General features: G+C 44.5%; 1 protein-coding gene across 1 annotated transcript in view; it reads left to right on the forward strand.

The window, feature by feature from the left end:
* Positions 1-18,725, forward strand: part of SLC6A2 (solute carrier family 6 member 2) — a 44,743-nt gene that overhangs the window by 5,234 nt on the left and 20,784 nt on the right. Inside the window, exons 3-6 of the mRNA XM_087729392.1 lie at positions 8,970-9,101; positions 12,112-12,343; positions 14,258-14,390; positions 17,182-17,316. Coding sequence (XP_087585518.1) covers positions 8,970-9,101; positions 12,112-12,343; positions 14,258-14,390; positions 17,182-17,316 — 632 coding nt within the window. The remainder of the gene's footprint in view (positions 1-8,969; positions 9,102-12,111; positions 12,344-14,257; positions 14,391-17,181; positions 17,317-18,725) is intronic.

The raw sequence follows: 18,725 nt of genomic DNA on the forward strand, positions 1-18,725 counted from the left end.
GCGCTTCCACGCATGCGCAGGATGCATACAGCGCCTCCGCGATCCTCCAGGAGCAGCTGGAGCATCGCACAGACGCTAGTACGCAGGCGTGCACCGCATGCGTGCATGAGGACGCTGCCGGCCCCGTTCCAACCGAACCGGTTGGAACGGGGCGAGAAACCCACCCCTGATCTAGATGCTAGTCTCAAGTTTTCCAGCCAGCGTGGCTCAAATTTGGGACTTTTGGAAATTGCTGGCTTGGGAAACGTTGGGCTCCAGCAATGAACACACAACACACACACACACACCTTCCCCAGTTCTAGGTTATACAGCAACCAGTTTTGTTTTCAAAGAAAACTCCGGATGTGGCTTTGGTGAAGAAGAAACTGGACTATCGCTAGTTACGACAGCTGTAGTAGAAGATTGAGGGATGTACCCGTGTTTTCCTGAAAATAAGACAGGGTCTTATTTTCTTTTGGAACCCCCCCCCCCGAAATAAGCACCTGGCCTTATTTTCAGGGAGGTCTTACTATTTTTGAGGTGCAGGAGGCAGTGAGTGTGGTCAACTCATGGCTTTTAATATTTTCGGAGAGGGTTTATTTGCAGGGGAGGGCTTATTTTGGGGGGAGGGCTTATTTTAGCACATGTGCTCAAAAACTGGTAGGGCTTATTATCCGGGGGGTCTTATTTTCGGGGAAACAGGGTAGTTCACCACAATGGCTCTGGAAAATCTCGTGTTCTCCCGAGAAAACGATGAGAGAACTTCAGTCTGAAATCCTGGCATTTTAGTATATTTTATTTATTGGTGTAGAAAATACAGATGAAATGGACTGGTTCTTGGTAGCACGGCTGCTGATGTCTCTTCCTGTGTTCTCACGTAATATACAGTACATCTCCTGTACACTCACGTTAAGGCTATCGATTCTCGATAGGTTTGTCCCTACTAAGGAATTTCCCTGTGGTTACTTTTGTGTTGGTTCAGGAATGAACAATTGGTATAAAGAGCGATGCCCCCATTGCTAAGTCTGACGTTCTTTCTTTGACATATTTTCTGAGTCATGGGTAAATGTTCTGGTTGGGATTTCTAGAAGGGCTTCCGTTTGATGGACAAAGGTGATGAGTTGTCTCATTTGGCTTTTCAACCAGACCTGCTAGGTGTGTCCCCATCAAGTGGGAAGGATGTTCTGCAGGAAAGCTAAGGTTGGTTTGACTTTGAGATTCTGCGTACCTTTTGCTGGGTTGGTCTTGCCATGCTACGTGTGGAGACCCTGCAAGTTAAAATAAGTTGAAATAAAGGAGCAGATGGGAAGACACCAAAACAGAAAGAGGTAGAAGCTGAGAGAGAGGGGAGGGAAGCAAAAGATTGAGAGAGAGAGAGAAAGAAGATAGAGATAAAAGACAGCAAAAGACAGAGGGAGAAGAAAGACTGAAAGATTGAGAAAGAGAGACACAGAGAAAAAATAGCAGAAGAGTGAAAGAGATGGGGGGGCAAAAAAATTGAGAGAGAACAAGGGTGATAGATTGATGGAGGGAAGAGAGAGGAGAGAGAGGAGAGGACAGAGAGAGAAAGAGGGAGGGAGAGGGAGCAAAAGACTGAGAGAAGGAGGAGAGAGAGATAAAGACAGCAAAAGACTGAGAGAAGAGAGACAGAGAGAAAAAGATTGAGAAAGAGAAAGAAAGACAGAGAAAAAATCAGGAAAAGATTGAGAAAGAGAGAGATAAAAGGCAGCAAAAGACAGAGAGAGAAGAGAGAGGAGAGGAGAGAGAGAAAGAGGGAGAGAGAGCAAAAGATTGAGAGAAGGAGAATGGAGAGATAAAGACAGCAAAAGACTGAGAGAAGAGAGACTGAGAGAAAAAGATTGAGAAAGAGAAAGAAAGACAGAGAAAAAATCAGCAAAAGATTGAGAGAGAGGGGGGGAAGATTGAGAGAGAAAGAGGGTGATTGATTGATAGAGAGAAGAGAGAGGAGAGAGAGAGAGAGTGAAAGAGGGCAAAGATTGAGAGAGAAAGAGGGTGATAGAGAGGAGAGAGGAGAGAGAGAGAGAAAGAGGGTAATAGATAGAGAGGAGAGAGAGAGAAAGAGGGCAAAAGTTTGAGAGAGAGAAGAGGGTGATAGATTGATAGAGAGAAGAGAGAGGAGAGAGAGGAGAGAGAGAGCGCGCAGATATTTTATTTCCATTAGGACTTAGTTCCCTGAGCTTTTTTCATGCCTTCCACCTTCCCCACATATAGCTTAAGGAACATCTTCACTCCACGCTTGAAGATAGAACAGAGCAGGACACACAGAGAACTCCACTATTTTATTGGAGAACAGGTTGGAATGTATTAATGAAAAACACCATGAAATGGTTGGAGGTTTTGGGAGCGTGCAACTAGAAGAACGTCCGAATCCATGTCTTCCAATTTACCCAGAGGGGTCCATCCTCCGATCACATTGATGCCAAAACAGGCCACCTCACCTCCAAGCTACGTGAGACCGAACCATAATACAGTTTTAAAGTTCTGCTTAAATCATGCCAGCCTGAAGAGAGGCATGGAGTTTGGAGCCACTTCCTAGTGGCTTCAGCTTGTTCCAGAAATGGTCTGGAGATGGATGAGGGCAACAGTCTCTACAACTGAGGGTAAAGACGGGGAAGTCTTTGGAAAACCACAAGGGGAGACCGGGGGTGTGTGTAATCTCTAGAGCAGTGTTTCTCAACCTTGGCAACTTGAAGATGTCTGGACTTCAACTCCCAGAATTCCCCAGCCAGCATCCTGCCTTTATAGTGTCCCAAGGGGCCCATCGTCCTGGAAACAGCAAAATTCTAGAGCAGTTAAATTGAAGTATTGCAAGTATTACGAGAACTTGTTTCCCCTCCATCCATTTTAACCACCGTTTGCAAGACTGAAAAGCCACCAGCACTAAGGCTATCGTGTCTACAGCGTCTGAGCGGCACAAATCTGGACGCCCGAATGACAGCGAAGAGCAAAGAGCACCCATAGAGCAGTGTTTTTCAACCTTGGCCACATGAAGATGTCTGGACTTCAACTCCCAGAATTCCCCAGCCAGCATTCGCTGGCTGGGGAATTCTGGGAGTTGAAGTCCAGACATCTTCAAGTTGCCAAGGTTGAGAAACACTGCTCTAGAGGATTGAACCTACTGTTGAAATGCTCTCATCCACAAGCTATCTGGAAGGGCACCATCTGTAGGTTTTCTTGGGCATCTGCCAGTCCATCTTGATGGAATGGAGACCCTGGCAACTCTCTTGTTGCCAGAGAAGATTAGGTTTTTTTTTTTTTTTTTTTTTAGGTATTTTATTAAAATTTATAGGCCACCCTTTTCCCTGAGGGGACTCAGGGCGGCTTACAACCATTAGGGAGGGGGTACAATACAAAATAAACAATATATAAACAAGATAAGTAGTAAAAACACAACATGCATTCTACATTCAGCACTCGGGTGGGGCAATTGAGGGCTTATCCCCAGGCCTGTTGGGAGAGCCAGGTCTTAAGGGCTGCGCGGAAGGCCTGGATGGTGGTGAGGGTGTGTATCTCGACGGGGAGATCGTTCCACAGGGTCGGAGCTGCAACAGAAAAGGCTCTCCTCCGTGTAGTCGCCAGTCGACATTGACTGGCGGATGGAATTCGGAGGAGGCCCAGTCTGTGCGATCTAATCGGTCGGAGGGAGGTAATCGGCAGAAGGCGGTCTCTCAAGTAGGCAGCACAAAATGCTTCTATTTTACGGTGCTTCGATGTCCCCGTTGCCTGGGAATCATTGAATGCACGCAATAAGGGCCATTGGTCTCAAATGAAACAGAACACAGATCTGAGACGTTGATAGTTGACTCTGAAAACTTCGCCAAAGGGAGATGCACATTGACCCATCAGCTGCGCAAACCTTGAAACTAAACTGAAAAATGCAGTGTGTGTGTGTGTGTGTGTGTGTTGTGTGTGTGTGTGTGTGTGTGTGTGTGTGTGTGTGTCTTTCCTCTTGGTAGCCAGAAAAAGGTATTTGCGTTCTCAAAAGTTGGACGGCAGCTTTAGAGCTCACCTGGGGATGGCTCTGGAGACAACTGGCATTGTTGCTGATGTTTTGCCAACTGCATAACACCTGGCGAACCTCCTATTATTTAATTGGGGTCTAATGGATGGGCTCACTGATACGCCTGCACCCAGCTGCAGGTGTGTGTGTGTGTGTGTGTGTGTGTGTGTGTGTATCGGACCTTAATCACATGAGAGTCAGGTTCAGTGAAAGCCAACTAGTCTTAATTAAGAAGTCATGTTCTGTTCAATGGAAATCTAGTTACGCAAAGGAACAATCTCAGTATCGCCTTAACTCACGAATTGTTTTCTTGAACACATCATTCCATTATGCCTTGTCTACCGATGCTGGCCTGGGACTGACTTTAAGTACAACCCCATTCCACCAGTGTCACTATATAGTGTACGTGAAGAAGAGTCAGGGAGGAAGATTCAGCCTCCAATCAGTTTATTTACATTTATTTTATGAAACAGGGTTTGTTTTTTTCCTGATCTGGGATCCTTCAGGTGTGGTGGAATCACAACGTTTGGAGATTTTTAGAGAATGTCTCACTGTCTGTGTCCAACTGCTGGAATAACTTTGGGAGTCTATGTGTGTACCCATATACATCATGTATGCCTACCCTTATGCATCATATATGTGTACCCATTTGCATCATGTATTTGTACCCATATACATCATGCATGTGTAGCCTTTTGCAACATGTATGTCTACCCTTATACATCATGTATGTGTACCCATTTGCATCATGTATTTGTACCCATATACATGACACATGTGTACCCATATTCATCATGCATGTGTAGCCTTATGCATCATGTATGTATACCCTTATACATCATGTATGTCTACCCTTATGAATCATATATGTCTACCCTTATGCATCATGTATGTCTACCCTTATGTATCATATATGTGTACCCATTTGCATCATGTATTTGTACCCATTTGCATCACGCATGTGTACCTAGAGTCATCATGCATGTGTACTCATATGCATCATGCATGTGTAGCCTTATGCATCATGTATGTCTACCCTTATACATCATGTATGTGTACCCATTTGCATCATGTATTTGTACCCATATACATGACACATGTGTACCCATATTCATCATGCATGTGTAGCCTTATGCATCGTGTATGTATACCCTTATACATCATGTATGTGTACTCTTATGCATCATATATGTACCCATTTGCATCATGTATTTGTACCCATAAGTGTAACCTTGTACATCATGCATGTGTACCCTTATACATCATACATCATGTATGAGTACCCATAAGCATCATGAGTAGCTTCAGACCTCAAGCTGGACCACTGAACCTTTTTGCAAAAATAAATATTTATGAGCCCAGCGATCGAAAAAGTCCAAGCTACTCAACAAACTTTTGTTGCTCTGTTAGAAGAGATGCTTCAGATGATGACAATGTTCTTTTAAAACCATGAGAAAAATATGAGACATCGCTTAGAAGCCAAGCATTCAAATTTCACCTTCCCAAAGTGATTAGGATCCGTTGATCATGATTAAAAGCAGGCCCTGCATCGCTTGTAAAGCACTCACTGCTGGCTTGTTTGGATCTGGCTTAGTTCCTGTGTAGAGAGAACCATTGTGGTTTGTTTATGGTTTAGTGATATATATATGTAGCTTATTCATATTTTTTTTTTTAAAAAAAACACCTTAGTCCAAAGGTAAGAATCCATAAGAATCCGGAGTCCTACCGGATTGGGCGGCATGTAAATTTATTAAATTACAATTACAATAATATATGTTTAAGAGCTGATTTCTAAGATATGGACAGATGTTCAGCCATCGTTGAAGTCTATGAAATCTTGAAAGCTGCCTCTTCTCTTTTCACAGGGGAAACACACACACACACACAAACAAACACACACACACACAAAGCTGGAGAAAGAACAAATACATTTTTGTCTTCTTCTTCTTCTTTTTTTGGAGGTCTCCGAGGGCTCCTTCCCAAAACGTTGAGGTGTGGATGAAAACTCTCTCTCTCTCCCTGTGCACAGTTTTTGCCTTTTCAGGTTACAGTTCCCCGAAATGAATGCTTTTGATGTCCGAGATCACGTGGTTTGGAAAAACAAGAGGAGGAAGCGCTGGGCAGCGCATAGGAGGGAGGTTTTTAGGATCAAAGTGAAGCAGCTGGGTTCATTTGCATCGTTGCGAGATCTTTGTCCAAGCTGGGGGAATGTAGGAGTGAGGGCTGATGGGTGAATCAAGGAAGGACTCACTTAATGGGACATTAAGTCATTGCAGTTCTCTCTACACAAGATGAACCAAGATGCAGGTCCGTCGTGCTTTAAGGGGCTTTGGTGGTTTTCTACTTCAACACCCCACCCCCATCCAAGGCAGGAGTCCTTATATTTTTGTTTCATCTTTTTATAGCAATAGCAGTTAGACTTATATACCGCTTCATAGGGCTTTCAGCCCTCTCTAAGCGGTTTACAGAGTCAGCATATTGCCCCCAACAACAATCCGGGTCCTCATTTTACCCACCTCGGAAGGATGGAAGGCTGAGTCAACCCTGAGCCGGTGAGATTTGAACAGCCGAACTGCAGAACTGCAGTCAGCTGAAGTAGCCTGCAGTGCTGCATTTAACCACTGCGCCACCTCGGCTCTATGACCCCGTAATCCCTTACATCGGGGTGGAACCTGGAAAACAAAAATTGGACTATCTTGGAGGTGGTTACCCATCAAAAGACTAATATGTGAGATCAACCAAGGTCACCTTGTTGGGGCTTCTGAAGATGGCGCCTGAGAGTTCATTGCTTGCTTTTTTTTCCCAACCTCAACTGGAAAAGTCTGCTCCCTTTGAATATAAATCAGGAAATAATTTTAAAGGATAGAATTTTTCAATAAATAAATAAGCCATGTTGGCCATCAAATACCTCCTTGGATTTTTCATCTGGTAGTTCCTTCCTTGGACCTTTTTGAATACATCCTGCAGACTTCCTTCCTTCCTTCCTTCCTTCCTTCCTTCCTTCCTTCCTTCCTTCCTTCCTTCCCCCCTCCCTCCCTCCCTCCCTCCCTTCCTTCCTTCCTTCCTCCCACCCTCTATTCACCCACCCCTCCCTTTTTCTTTCCTGCCTTCCTTCCATACAGTACAAATGAATGAAACCTGTCCAGATTTATTTTCTTTGAACTTGAACATCTCCCATTAGCTGTAGCTTCCCTTTGATATTTAAACTAGCTGCATCCTGATGGGAGAAAAGTATTCGGTTTCCCAGGGAAGCTGCTGCTGAATTTACTCAGCTCAGTTCTGGAGCTCTCACTCCAATACAGCCGTAATTACACACACACACACATGGGGGGGGAGAGGGAGAGAGAGGGAGAGAGAAAGAAAGAGAAAAAAGAGGAGAGAGGGATAGAGAAAGGGAGAGAAAAGAGAAAGAAAGAGAGAGAAAGAAAGAGAGAAAAAGAGAGAGAAACAAAGAGAGAGAGAGAGAAAGAGAGGGAGAGAAGAAAGAGAGAGTAGAAAGAGAGAGAGAAGAGAGAGAGATAGAAAGAGAGAAAGAGAAAGGGAGGAGAAGAGAGAGAAGAATAAGAACACACACATGTGGGGGGAGAGAGAGAGAGAGAGAGAGAGAGAGAGAGAGAGAGAGAGAGAGAACACTTAGTAAAATTAATATCCTATAACCTGCTCATTTAATTGAGCTTTATCTGAGTGCACAGATCTTAGCAAACCAATTGTCAGAAAGAACAAGGCTGTGTTTGTACTTGGATTGAGGAGGAGAACTGGGAAACAAGGATAATCTGATCTGAATTTGGAGTATCTTGGACTGGTTGGTAAGATCTTGAACGTCTGGTGCTGCAGTTTCGGGGGATACCTGGGGAAACTGGCAGGTTTTCCACTGACAATCATATTCAACCCATCTGCTGATGGCTTGCTCCGATCCATATCATTGTCCTCAGCCAACCTGGGACATGTGACCTACAGCCACACAAAAAATCATTCCCTCACCCTGATATTAGCACATCCTGTTGGTCTAGTATCTTTGTCGATATTTTGTGGATATTAGATACTGTTTTTCCTATCTTCATTAATAGGCCGATGGAAATGAGAATTAATGGGCAAAGAGATTTTTAAGTTTTAAGGCTGAGTCTGCTACTTGGATTTTTTTTCTTTCTTTCTTTCTTTCTTTCTTTCTTTCTTTCTTTCTTTCTTTCTTTCTTTCTTTCTTTCTTTTTGTTCCTTCCTTCCTTCCATCCATCCATCTTCCTTCCTTCCTTCTTTCTTTCTGTCTTTTTCTTCCTTCCTTCCTTCCTTCCTTCCTTCCTTCCTTCCTTCTTTCCTTCTTTCTGTCTGTGTGTCTTTCTTTCTCTTTCTTCCATCTCTTCCTTCCTTCTTTCTGTCTTTCTTTTACTTTCTTTTTTCTTTCTTTCTTCCTGCCTTTCCTTCTTCTGTCTGTCTTCCTTCCTTCCGTCCACCTTCCTTCCTTCTGTCTGTCTGTCTTCCTTCCATCCCACCTACCTTCCTTCCTTCCTTCCTTCCTTCCTTCCCTTCTTTCTTTCTTTCTTTCTTTCTTTCTTTCTTTTCTTTCTTTCTTTCTGTCTTTCTGTTCCTTCCTTCCTTCTTTATTTCTTTCTTTCTTTCTTTGTCTTCCTTCCTTCCTCCCTCCTCCCTCCTTTTTCTTTTGCACATATATTGCAACAACAGCAGAAATATATTGAGGGAGAAGGCCACCAAAATCTGTCTTGTAGAGGTGGAGAATGACGAAGAGGCTAGGTCTAGAAAAAAGAAGGAGCAAGGGTGTTCTAAATACTCTTCCTTTCTATGTTTCTGCAACAGCTGCTTCTTTGTGATCTAAGATGACTTTAGGAACAACCGAAAGAAAGAAACTCCAAGCAAATTCTTTAATGCAATCCTCTTCAGGGGAGGAAAAGAGAGTTTAAGGCGTGAGAATGCAAGCCAGCAGTTCTTTCATCTGTATTTATTTTTGCCTTTCCAGGTGCCTTCCTCATCCCTTACTGCCTCTTCCTCATCATTGCAGGAATGCCTTTGTTTTATATGGAACTTGCTCTGGGCCAATATAATAGAGAAGGGGCTGCTACAGTATGGAAAATATGCCCATTGTTTAAAGGTAAATCCAAAGTCTTCAATCCATTCCGGGTTTTTATTCTTGTTTCGGATCTCTTGGTCATTTTGATGATTGCTTTTTATGCCACCCTAGTTTTACGCCAAGTCTTTTTTTTTCCTTATCTCAACCGTTGGTTTCCAAACATACTGTATTTACGAAACTTCCTTTAGTTTCAAAATCAATGTTCCAGAAATGTTCTGACATGATTACTAATATTTCTTTTGAACTTTTAAAACTATTATTATTATTATTATTATTATTATTATTATTATTATTATTATTATTATCATCATCATCATCATCATCATCATCATCATCATCATCACAACAACAGAATTGTATCACAGCGGCCAGTTGTTTCGCCGGATTTGGCATTGATTACTAGTCGGGCCCCACCCAGAGGCCTAGGACGTCGTAACGTATTTTCGTAATATGCGTGCAGATCCAAGCAGTGCGGCTTTTTGCATTTCACTGATGGTGATTTGCAAAAAGGCGCACTATGCAAATCAATTATTATTATTAATAATCTTAATATTAATATTATTTAATAAATTTATATGCCACCCAATCCTGAAGGACTCCGGGCGGCTTACAAAAGAAGAAAGAAAAGAAGGAAAAAGAAATAAAAAAGGATAGTTTAAAATTCACAAACCACGCATTCGTTCTAATCGGGACTGGACCTTAACAATAAGGTCAACAGCCCCAGGCCTGCTGGAACAGCCAGGTTTTAACAGCTTTCCTGAAGGCCATGAGAGTGGGTAAGGTCTGGATCCCTGGGGATAGCTGATTTCAAAGCTACCAAATGAAAACTTTCCATGCTTTGTGTCTCATAACTAGACCCCAGGCCTCATCGATCGATATAAAGCAGTGGGCCCTTACTTGGTTTCCACACCCTCAAGTCTACCACTGACTCCGTAAACTGCTTAGAGCAGGTTGCAAAGCACGGTGAAGCGGTATATACATGAAATAGAATTGTTTATTGGCCAAGTGTGATTAGAAGACACACAAGGAATCTGTTTCCGGTGCCTAAGCTCTCGACCTACCTACAGCAATTGCAATCTCATTAACATAGTCATTGCAAAATGCATCCACCATAAAACATTAGGTACAACCCTTCCTGATAGTCACGGATGCTAAATAAGCAATCAACATAAATCATACTAGGATACTAAGTGTTCAGACCCCCCTCGTCCCACACCAACACACACTTCGAGCCAAAGATAAGTTACGGCATTTAATTAACAGACAGACAGGTCCTTGGAAGCAAACCGGCACAGACAAGCTTGGGCAGCAATCCAACACAGATCAAGCTATGGCAGCAATCCAGCCTACCAAGCTCACAATAACGTTCTCCGACATTAGTTCCTGCGTTGACTTCTGCAAAGAGGGGCGTGTACACAAGCAGTCTTTTTATAGTCCGGAGAGAAGCCTAATGACCACCAGCTGAGTGCAATTACCTCCTGTAACTGCGCAACTGTTCCTGACGCCTATTAGCTCTTCGGTGCCGGGCATCCAGGAACAACTCACTGCTGACGTCAGGAACACTCTCCCTTGTCTCCTCCCCTCTGGTCCAAGGCTCAGGCACCTCCTGGTGGCCAACCAGCCTCTCTGCGCCCTGCTCGGAGTCGGAACCCTGTCCAGGGTCCTCCACATCCTCCAGAGCCGACTTAGGGGGCCCCTCGCTGTCGGAGTCTGGTGGCAGCTCCAACGGCTCCTGCTGGGCCACAACACTAAGTAAACAATATAAATCATAAGGTACAAGCAACCAAGTTATAGTTATAAGAAGATAAGGAGTCAGGGAATAGGGAGGATGAGAATAATGATGGTAACGCTGCCTTTTTAGATAATTTGACAGTGTTGTGGGGATTAGTTGTTTAGCAGAGTGATGGCACGGGACTGTTCTGACCCAGCTTCCCAAACACGACCAATTCTCTGAAGTGAACTCAGTAGACTTATATACCACTTCATAGGGCTTTCAGCCCTCTCTAAGCGGTTTACAGAGAGTCAGCATATTGCCCCCAACAATCTGGGTCCTCATTTTACCCACCTCGGAAGGGTGGAAGGCTGAGTCAACCCTGAGCCGGTGAGATTTGAACCGCTGAACTGCTGATCTAGCAGTAGCCTGCAGTGCTGCATTTAACCACTGCGCCACCTTGGCTCTCAAATATTCCTTTATTAGGAGCACCAGCAGCCCCGGCAAAACGTTTCTCTCTCACTGCAGGCTAACAAGTCTGTCTGGCAAGGAGATGAATAGTTTTCTGCCACATCTATTCGTCTCCACCCTCTAGCTTTTATCCCTAGAGCTAAGGTAGGGCTTTGCTAGCAGCAATGGCTCTTCCATCCCAAGGACCGGCCCATAGATTTCCACTGTTCTCCTCTCCTCTGCCTTCTGTGCATCCGCACAGCAGGCACTGGGTCCAGATGTTCCTCTTCTTCCTCATCAGCCACCTCCGGACCTGGGGGATGTTGATAGCATCTGAGGGCTGACAGATGGCCCAGGCTCCATCTCTCTCTCTCTCTCTCTCTCTCTCTCTCTCTCTCCCTCCCTCCCTCCCTCCCTCCCTCCCTCTCTCTCTCTCTCTCTCTCTGCCAGCTCCATTCCGTCTTTCCCCTCGGAGCTCTCAGGTTTTTTTTGATGCTGACCCTCACTTCCATTCCTCCTCCTCCTCCTCCTCCTCCTCCTCCTCCTCCTCCTCCTCCTCCTCCTCCTCCTCCTCCTCCTCCGATTCGGCTGCTGGAGGGGCCAGCGTTCGACAGGCCACAAGAAGGACATACGTCTAAATGCTATGGCTATTGCTACTTAGGATGGCAGATTCTTAATTCTTCCGTGTGAGCCAACACTGTAACGGCAGAGATCCTCTTCCTTACAACGAACCACAATAACTCTGTGTCAGATTTGGGCCTGGTGCCAGAGAGCAATGATACTTCTTTCATCTCATGAATGAGTTGATTCCCAATGGAGTCCAGTGACCAAGTTCCTGCATAGTCTCTTTTTCTTCTTCTTTGTCTTCAGGTGTGGGCTACGCTGTGATCCTCATAGCACTCTACGTTGGCTTCTACTACAACGTTATCATCGCCTGGTCTCTCTATTACCTGTTTGCCTCCTTCTCCATGGGCGAGCTTCCCTGGGTTCATTGCAATAATCACTGGAACACCCCCAACTGCACAGACCCCAAACTCAATAACTCGATGTTCTTCAACGTTAGCTCCAAGCTCAAGAATACTCCTGCTGCTGAGTTTTACGAGTAAGTCTGAGGCTTTACAGGGCTTGCCGAGGTGGCGCAGTGGTTAGGGTGCAGGCCACTTCAGCTGACTGTTATCTGCAGGTCAGCGGTTCTAATCTCACCGGCTCAAGGTTGACTCAGCCTTCCATCCTTCCGAGGTGGGTGAAATGAGGACCCAGACTGTGGGGGCGATATGCTGACTCTGTAAACCGCTTAGAGAGGGCTGAAAGCCCTATGAAGCGGTATATAAGTCTAACTGCTATTGCTATTGCGCCCTCTATCATTCCTGGTGTTGTGGCCCACCAGCAGAGCTGGCAGCAGATTCGGACAGTGAGGAGGTTGGGGAGGAACATGGGCCAGTTCTGGAGTCTGGGGAAGGCTCTGAGGAGGGCTCTGTGTTGGAGGCAGAGAGGGGGCCAGGGCTGTCTGACATTTATCAGCTGCCTTCGGAGTCAGACATCAGTGAGGCAGAAGAACAGCTGGAGCCTGTTCCCAGTGTGTGTATGCACAGAGTTGTCAGATGAAGGGAACAGCTAAAGAAGATGGGTGGACTTGGGAGTAGAGAGAATTGAGAGTGGAAGAGACATTGCATGGAGTGAAAGAGAAAGAGGGAGAAAGGGAGAGAGAGGGAGAGGGAGAGAGAGAGAACAGAGAGAGAATTGAGAGTGGAAGAGACATTGCATGGAGAGAGAGAAAGAAAGAGAGGGAGAGAGAGAGAACAGAGAGAGAATTGAGAGTGGAAGAGACATTGCATGGAGAGAGAGAAAGAAAGAGAGAGAGAGAGAGAGAACAGAGAGAGAATTGAGAGTGGAAGACACATTGCATGGAGAGAGAGAAAGAAAGAGAGGGAGAGAGAGAAAACAGAGAGAGAATTGAGAGTGGAAGAGACATTGCATGGAGAAAGAGAGAAAGAGAGAGACAGACAGAGAGACAGAGAGGGAGGGAGAAAGCTGTCCAAAAATAACAGAATGAGAAGAAATGGCATATCGGGCAATAAAAGTGTGTGCACCTTTGGCATTCAGCCTGCGGTGGTGATCCATAGATAGCTTCGTGCCTTCTAGAAAGGTTATCCAAAACTGTCTTAAGACAAGGGTCTTCCTGGGAAATATTTTGACCTCAAGGTCCAACTTTGCTAAATGGATGCCTGAGATCTGTAGCCCTCTCTCCTCCTCTCTGTTTTGGAGCCGAGAGTCTAGGTTTATTATTTCTGGCTCCATCCTAAAGACCACGATGGGAAAAACAAAGGCAGTCCAACCCTTGAAGGAACGTCACGTTCTTTTAAATTCTGCTTCCTGTTTAGGCTTCACTTCCTACAGAGTATGCTTTCAGCATGGGTCCCAGGGAGAAATAGAGCCCACCAAGGGGAGATAACAGGAGACTCATCCTTCTACCCCCAATAACCATGTCTTGCTTAGCAAGTCCTTGAAGATTATCCTGAGGCATTCTTGAACAAAGGCTGTTGCATATCTAGAAATGCTGGAGGGTTTTGTTTACCTTTAAGATACCTTCTTAAGCTGTTGGAAGAAATGCCCTTCTGGGTTCAGTTCCAAGGGGGGGAGAAAAGAAACTGGAAACATGGAGGCTGCTTGGAAAGTTGGTTTAATGGTGGACAGGACCACATGGCTTGAGTTCCTGAGCAGAAAAGGGGGAATCACATGCTTCCAGATGTTGGGTGAAGAAGAAAAAAAAAGAGAGATGTTGAAAGTATCTGGTTTTATGCCCTCTCTGGCCTATTCATTTTCTATATTGTATTGTATTGTATTGTATTGTATTGTATTCTATTCTATTCTATTCTATTTCTCTCAAAAAGGGAAGCCCTGATTCTTTAACATCTCAGTTAAAGTAGGTGGTACTTTCACTGAAGAATGGGGACAGACAATCACACTCTCCAGTATATTAGATGATCTAATTTTTTCCTCTTCTCTCTTTGGATAGGCGGAGAGTTTTGCAAATTAGCCGTGGAATTCATGAAATCGGCCAGCCCCGGTGGCAGCTGGTGCTGTGCCTCTTGGTGGTAGTGATAATCCTCTTTTTTAGCCTGTGGAGAGGGGTGAAGACTTCTGGAAAGGTAGGACAATTTTTGTTTTTAACTTATAACTTTAAGGTATTGTTTTTGATTCCATTTGGATAGCCAGAAGCAGCATGGAATTATCATAATATACTATACCAGGGGTCAGCAACTCTGGAGCCACAGGTGGCTCTTTCATCCCTCTGTTGCAGCTCCCGGTCGCCGGTCGGTGCCAAATTTTTAGAGGACCTTCCGGGTGTGTGGGGGTGGGTGGGTGGAGAAGCACAGTGTGCCAGAGAAGACTCTATGGCAAGGAGCGGGTTTTCCAGTGAGCTCCACAATTGATAGGACTTTCGGTTAGGGCAAGTAGAGGAAAAAGGATGCCACACTAGGAGGAGACTCTATGGTGGGGGAACTGGTCTTCTGATTGGCTCCACAATTGATAGGGCTTTCGATTAGGGCAAGTAGAGGAAAAAGGATGCCACACTCGGAGGAGACTCTATGGTGGGGGAACTGGACTTCTGATTGGCTCCACAATTGATAGGGCTTTCGATTAGGGCAAGTAGAGGAAAAAGGATGCCACACTCGGAGGAGACTCTTTGGTGGGGGAAATGGACTTCTGATTGGCTCCACAATTGATAGGGCTTTCGGTTAGGGCAAGTAGAGGAAAAAGGATGCCACACTAGGAGGAGACTCTATGGTGGGGGAACTGGACTTCTGATTGGCTCCACAATTGATAGGGCTTTTGGTTAGGACAGGTAGAGGAAAAAGGATGCCACACTAGGAGGAGACTCTATGGTGGGGGAACTGGACTTCTGATTGGCTCCACAATTGATAGGGCTTTCGGTTAGGACAGGTAGAGGAAAAAGGATGCCACACTAGGAGGAGACTCTATGGTGGTCAGCTCCAGAATTGAACAGGAGTCTTCCGGTTAGGACCTTTGTGGCTCCCATTGTTTTTTTTTCTGTGTGAAATGGGTCCAAATGGCTCTTTGAGTGCTTAAAGTTGCCGACCCCTGTACTATACCAATGATAGACATTTTCTTAATAATTTAGGATTACCAGATCAAGGCAGCCAAAACTCCAGATGACCACCAATAGGGGTAGTCCCAAAGATGCTTTTTCCAAAAGGCAACTGGACTTTCTTGTTTTTTTAAAAAAAATCTTTGAAAACATTTCGCTTCTCATTCAAGGAGGTTCATTAGTTCTCACCGTTCTTCAGTTAGAATTGAAGAAGCTTCTTGGATGAGAAGCGAAATGTTTTCAAACATAAAAAAAAACCCTCAAGGAAGTCCAGTCCAGTTGCCTTTTGGAAAAAGCACCTTTTCGACAGCCAGGCCCTGAATGGTTGAGAATAATCTCCATAGACATCAACGCTGGTTGAATGTTCTTAACAAGAACCAAGGTGGCGCAGTGGTTAAATGCAGCACTGCAGGCTACTGCTAGATGAGCAGTTCAGCGGTTCAAATCTCACCGGCTCAGGGTTGACTCAGCCTTCCATCCTTCCGAGGTGGGTAAAATGAGGACCCAGATTGTTGGGGGCAATATGCTGACTCTCTGTAAACCGCTTAGAGAGGGCTGAAAGCCCTATGAAGCGGTATATAAGTCTACTGCTATTGCTATTGCTATTGCTATTGCTATTGCTATTAACGGGTATGAAGTGAAGATCACGACTTTTATATCCCAGACATGGTAACTCTGCACCAGATATGATTCAAGGGGTGCAAATGGTGTGCTATCTTGGATATAATGCAGAATAAATTATGGAAGATCATTTTTTGGGGGAAGCCATGGAGATTCTCATATCAACCATGCTAGACAAGGTAAAACAAATAATCTGGTTCCAACGATAAGAGATTTCTGTGTTCCTAACAGAGAACTTGCATTGGTAATCAACATTTACTGTTGATAGATGGATCCCATTGTTTTTTTATTTTTGTCAAATATTTATTTTATTTCTTTAAAAAAAACACACAAATATTCCATCATTTGTCAATCATTAAGACATTGAAGTACAATTTTTTGTGTGTGCCCCTCCCTCCCTCCCCCCCCCACCCCCCTCCTCCTCCCCCCCCCCGACTTCCCAGAACCCGTACACGGTATGGATTTTTAACTAACACAGTCTAAAATCTATTGAGAAAAAAGAAATAAAGAAATTAATGACATTCTACATTGACCTTAGCTGCTTCTTACTGAACTAACTTTTAACAGTTTAAATCATTTCTGATCTTAAGCATAGGCTAACTGGAATTTCTTGGTCCCGTATTTATTTTGTATATAGTCAATCCATTTTTCCCAGTCTCGTTTATATCTCTCATTTGAGTGATCTTTAAGATATGCCGATATTTTAGCCATCTCGGCTAAGTTTGTGACTTTCAATGTCCATTCTTGGATTGTAGGCAAGTCTTCCTTCTTCCAGTATTGCGCCACCAACAGTCTTGCTGCCGTTATTAGGTGCAGAATCAAGTTAGTCTCTACCACTGTAAAGTCAGTAAAAATACCTAGTAAGAATAACTGAGGAGTAAACTTTATCCTTCTTTTAAAGAACCATATATCTAATTTTGAAAACCATGTTCAGCTTTCTTTGAATGGCTGGTTTTCTTCCGATACTATCCTCTAAAATAAAAATACAAAGAACTGAAATGGGCAAAATCAGTTTGGCATTTCAGGGCCTTCCCCAAAGAAGAGGCAGTCAAGATGTTCTCCAAGGCACCTGAGGGCAGGACAAGAAGCAATGGGTGGAAACTAATCAAGGAGAGAAGCAACCTGGAACTAAGGAGAAATTTCCTGACAGTGAGGACAATTAATCAGTGCCTCCAACTTGCCATTGTTTTAATGTGTTGACCTTACAGGTTGTATGGATAACTGCGACATTGCCTTACGTTGTGCTGTCGGTGCTACTCATCCATGGGCTAACTTTGCCTGGGGCATATGAGGGAATCAAGGCGTATCTCAACATCGATTTTGGACGATTGAAAGAAGCTCAAGTAAGTTTTCGACCCTCCTACTGTCTGCTCTCTCAGTTCCAGATTCCTGTTCCAGAAATGATTGTAGTTACGATTCTCATGGAGAGACCAAAGGAAATCTCCTTTGAACATTTGGTCTCCTTGTGAGATTTGTAACTACAATCCTTCTTATTATTATCAAATAACATATTGAAAACCCAGCTTCCTTTAAAGATGTTATTTATTTATGTTTCTTGGTTTGACAATCCCAGCAAAGCATTTCAGAAGTAACTAGGACAGTCTGTATTAAAATATGAACCTCTGATTTTAGTTTGGATAATAATCTCTCAGGCAACCTTATTGCCTAGTCTAATGAAGAGAAGGACGAGGGGTGAATTAGATAAGAGTTTTCCAGGACTTGAGGGGCTGCCAAAAGAAAAGGGGGGTCAACCTGTTCTCCAAAGCACCTGAAGACAAGAAGTAATGGGTGGAAACTTTGCATTGGCATCCTTCAGTCTCCAAAGACGAAGGTAGACTTCAGAGAAAAGCAGCAAAGATGATAAATGGTCTGAAGGCTAAAACGTAGGATGAACTATTGAGGGAACTTGATTGCATTGGCATCCTTCAGCCTCAAAAGAAGATGGAATCGTGCTCTGGGAAGAGGTCAAAGCTGGAGTGTCCTCTCCAGAGCACGAAGCCTGGGTAGATTCATATGGAGGATAGACTGTTACCCAAGCAGCAGATCCCCCCTCTCCACATGGCTGAAATAGTCCAATGGAAAGGCAGAGTCGATACGATGGGTTCCAGCTGCATTGCAGGAGTCACCAGAATGTGGTTGTACACAGTCACGAATTGCTTCCGGGACTCCGGCTCCAGATTTTGCCTCGAGGTTGACTCCTGAAGCCTTTCCCAGTATATGGATATAGCCACAAGGCAGTGGAGGTTTGTAATCAGAGTTTCCCTTCTCCTAGAAGATGTTTCTGCCGCTTGATCTGCCGTTGGGGCGTAGAGCCCTCTTCCACCTTCAAAACCGTTGACCGTCTTCTCCTGTAACCCTGGAAAGGGGCCCTTACGAGGTGCTCCCAGCCGGGCCAACTGGACCAAGGTTTTTTAAGGAGGTGTTACTCCTCCATCACTCACCCTTTGTCCTGGCTTGTGACAGGCAGAGCCTGGCTTCCCAAACGTTGGGCCCAGGATGGCGGGTTTTGGTGGAAGATTATCAAAGAGAGATTCAACCTAGAACTAAGGAGAAATTTTCCTGACGTCAATCAATGGAATGGCTTGCTTCCAGAAGTTGTGGGTGCTCCATCACTGGAGGTTTTCAAGAAGAGACTGGACAGTCACTTGTCTGAAATGATATATCTCCTGCTTGAGCAAGGGGTTGGATTAGAAGACCTCTAACCCTGTTATTCTCCATTCTATGTCTTCAGTTGCTTGAAGTTATTAAGATA

The sequence above is a fragment of the Thamnophis sirtalis genome, unplaced genomic scaffold (assembly GCF_051295495.1).
Source record: "Thamnophis sirtalis isolate CommonGarterSnake01/CBP01778 unplaced genomic scaffold, rThaSir2_p1.2 scaffold_14, whole genome shotgun sequence".
Lineage (NCBI taxonomy): Eukaryota > Metazoa > Chordata > Lepidosauria > Squamata > Natricidae > Thamnophis > Thamnophis sirtalis.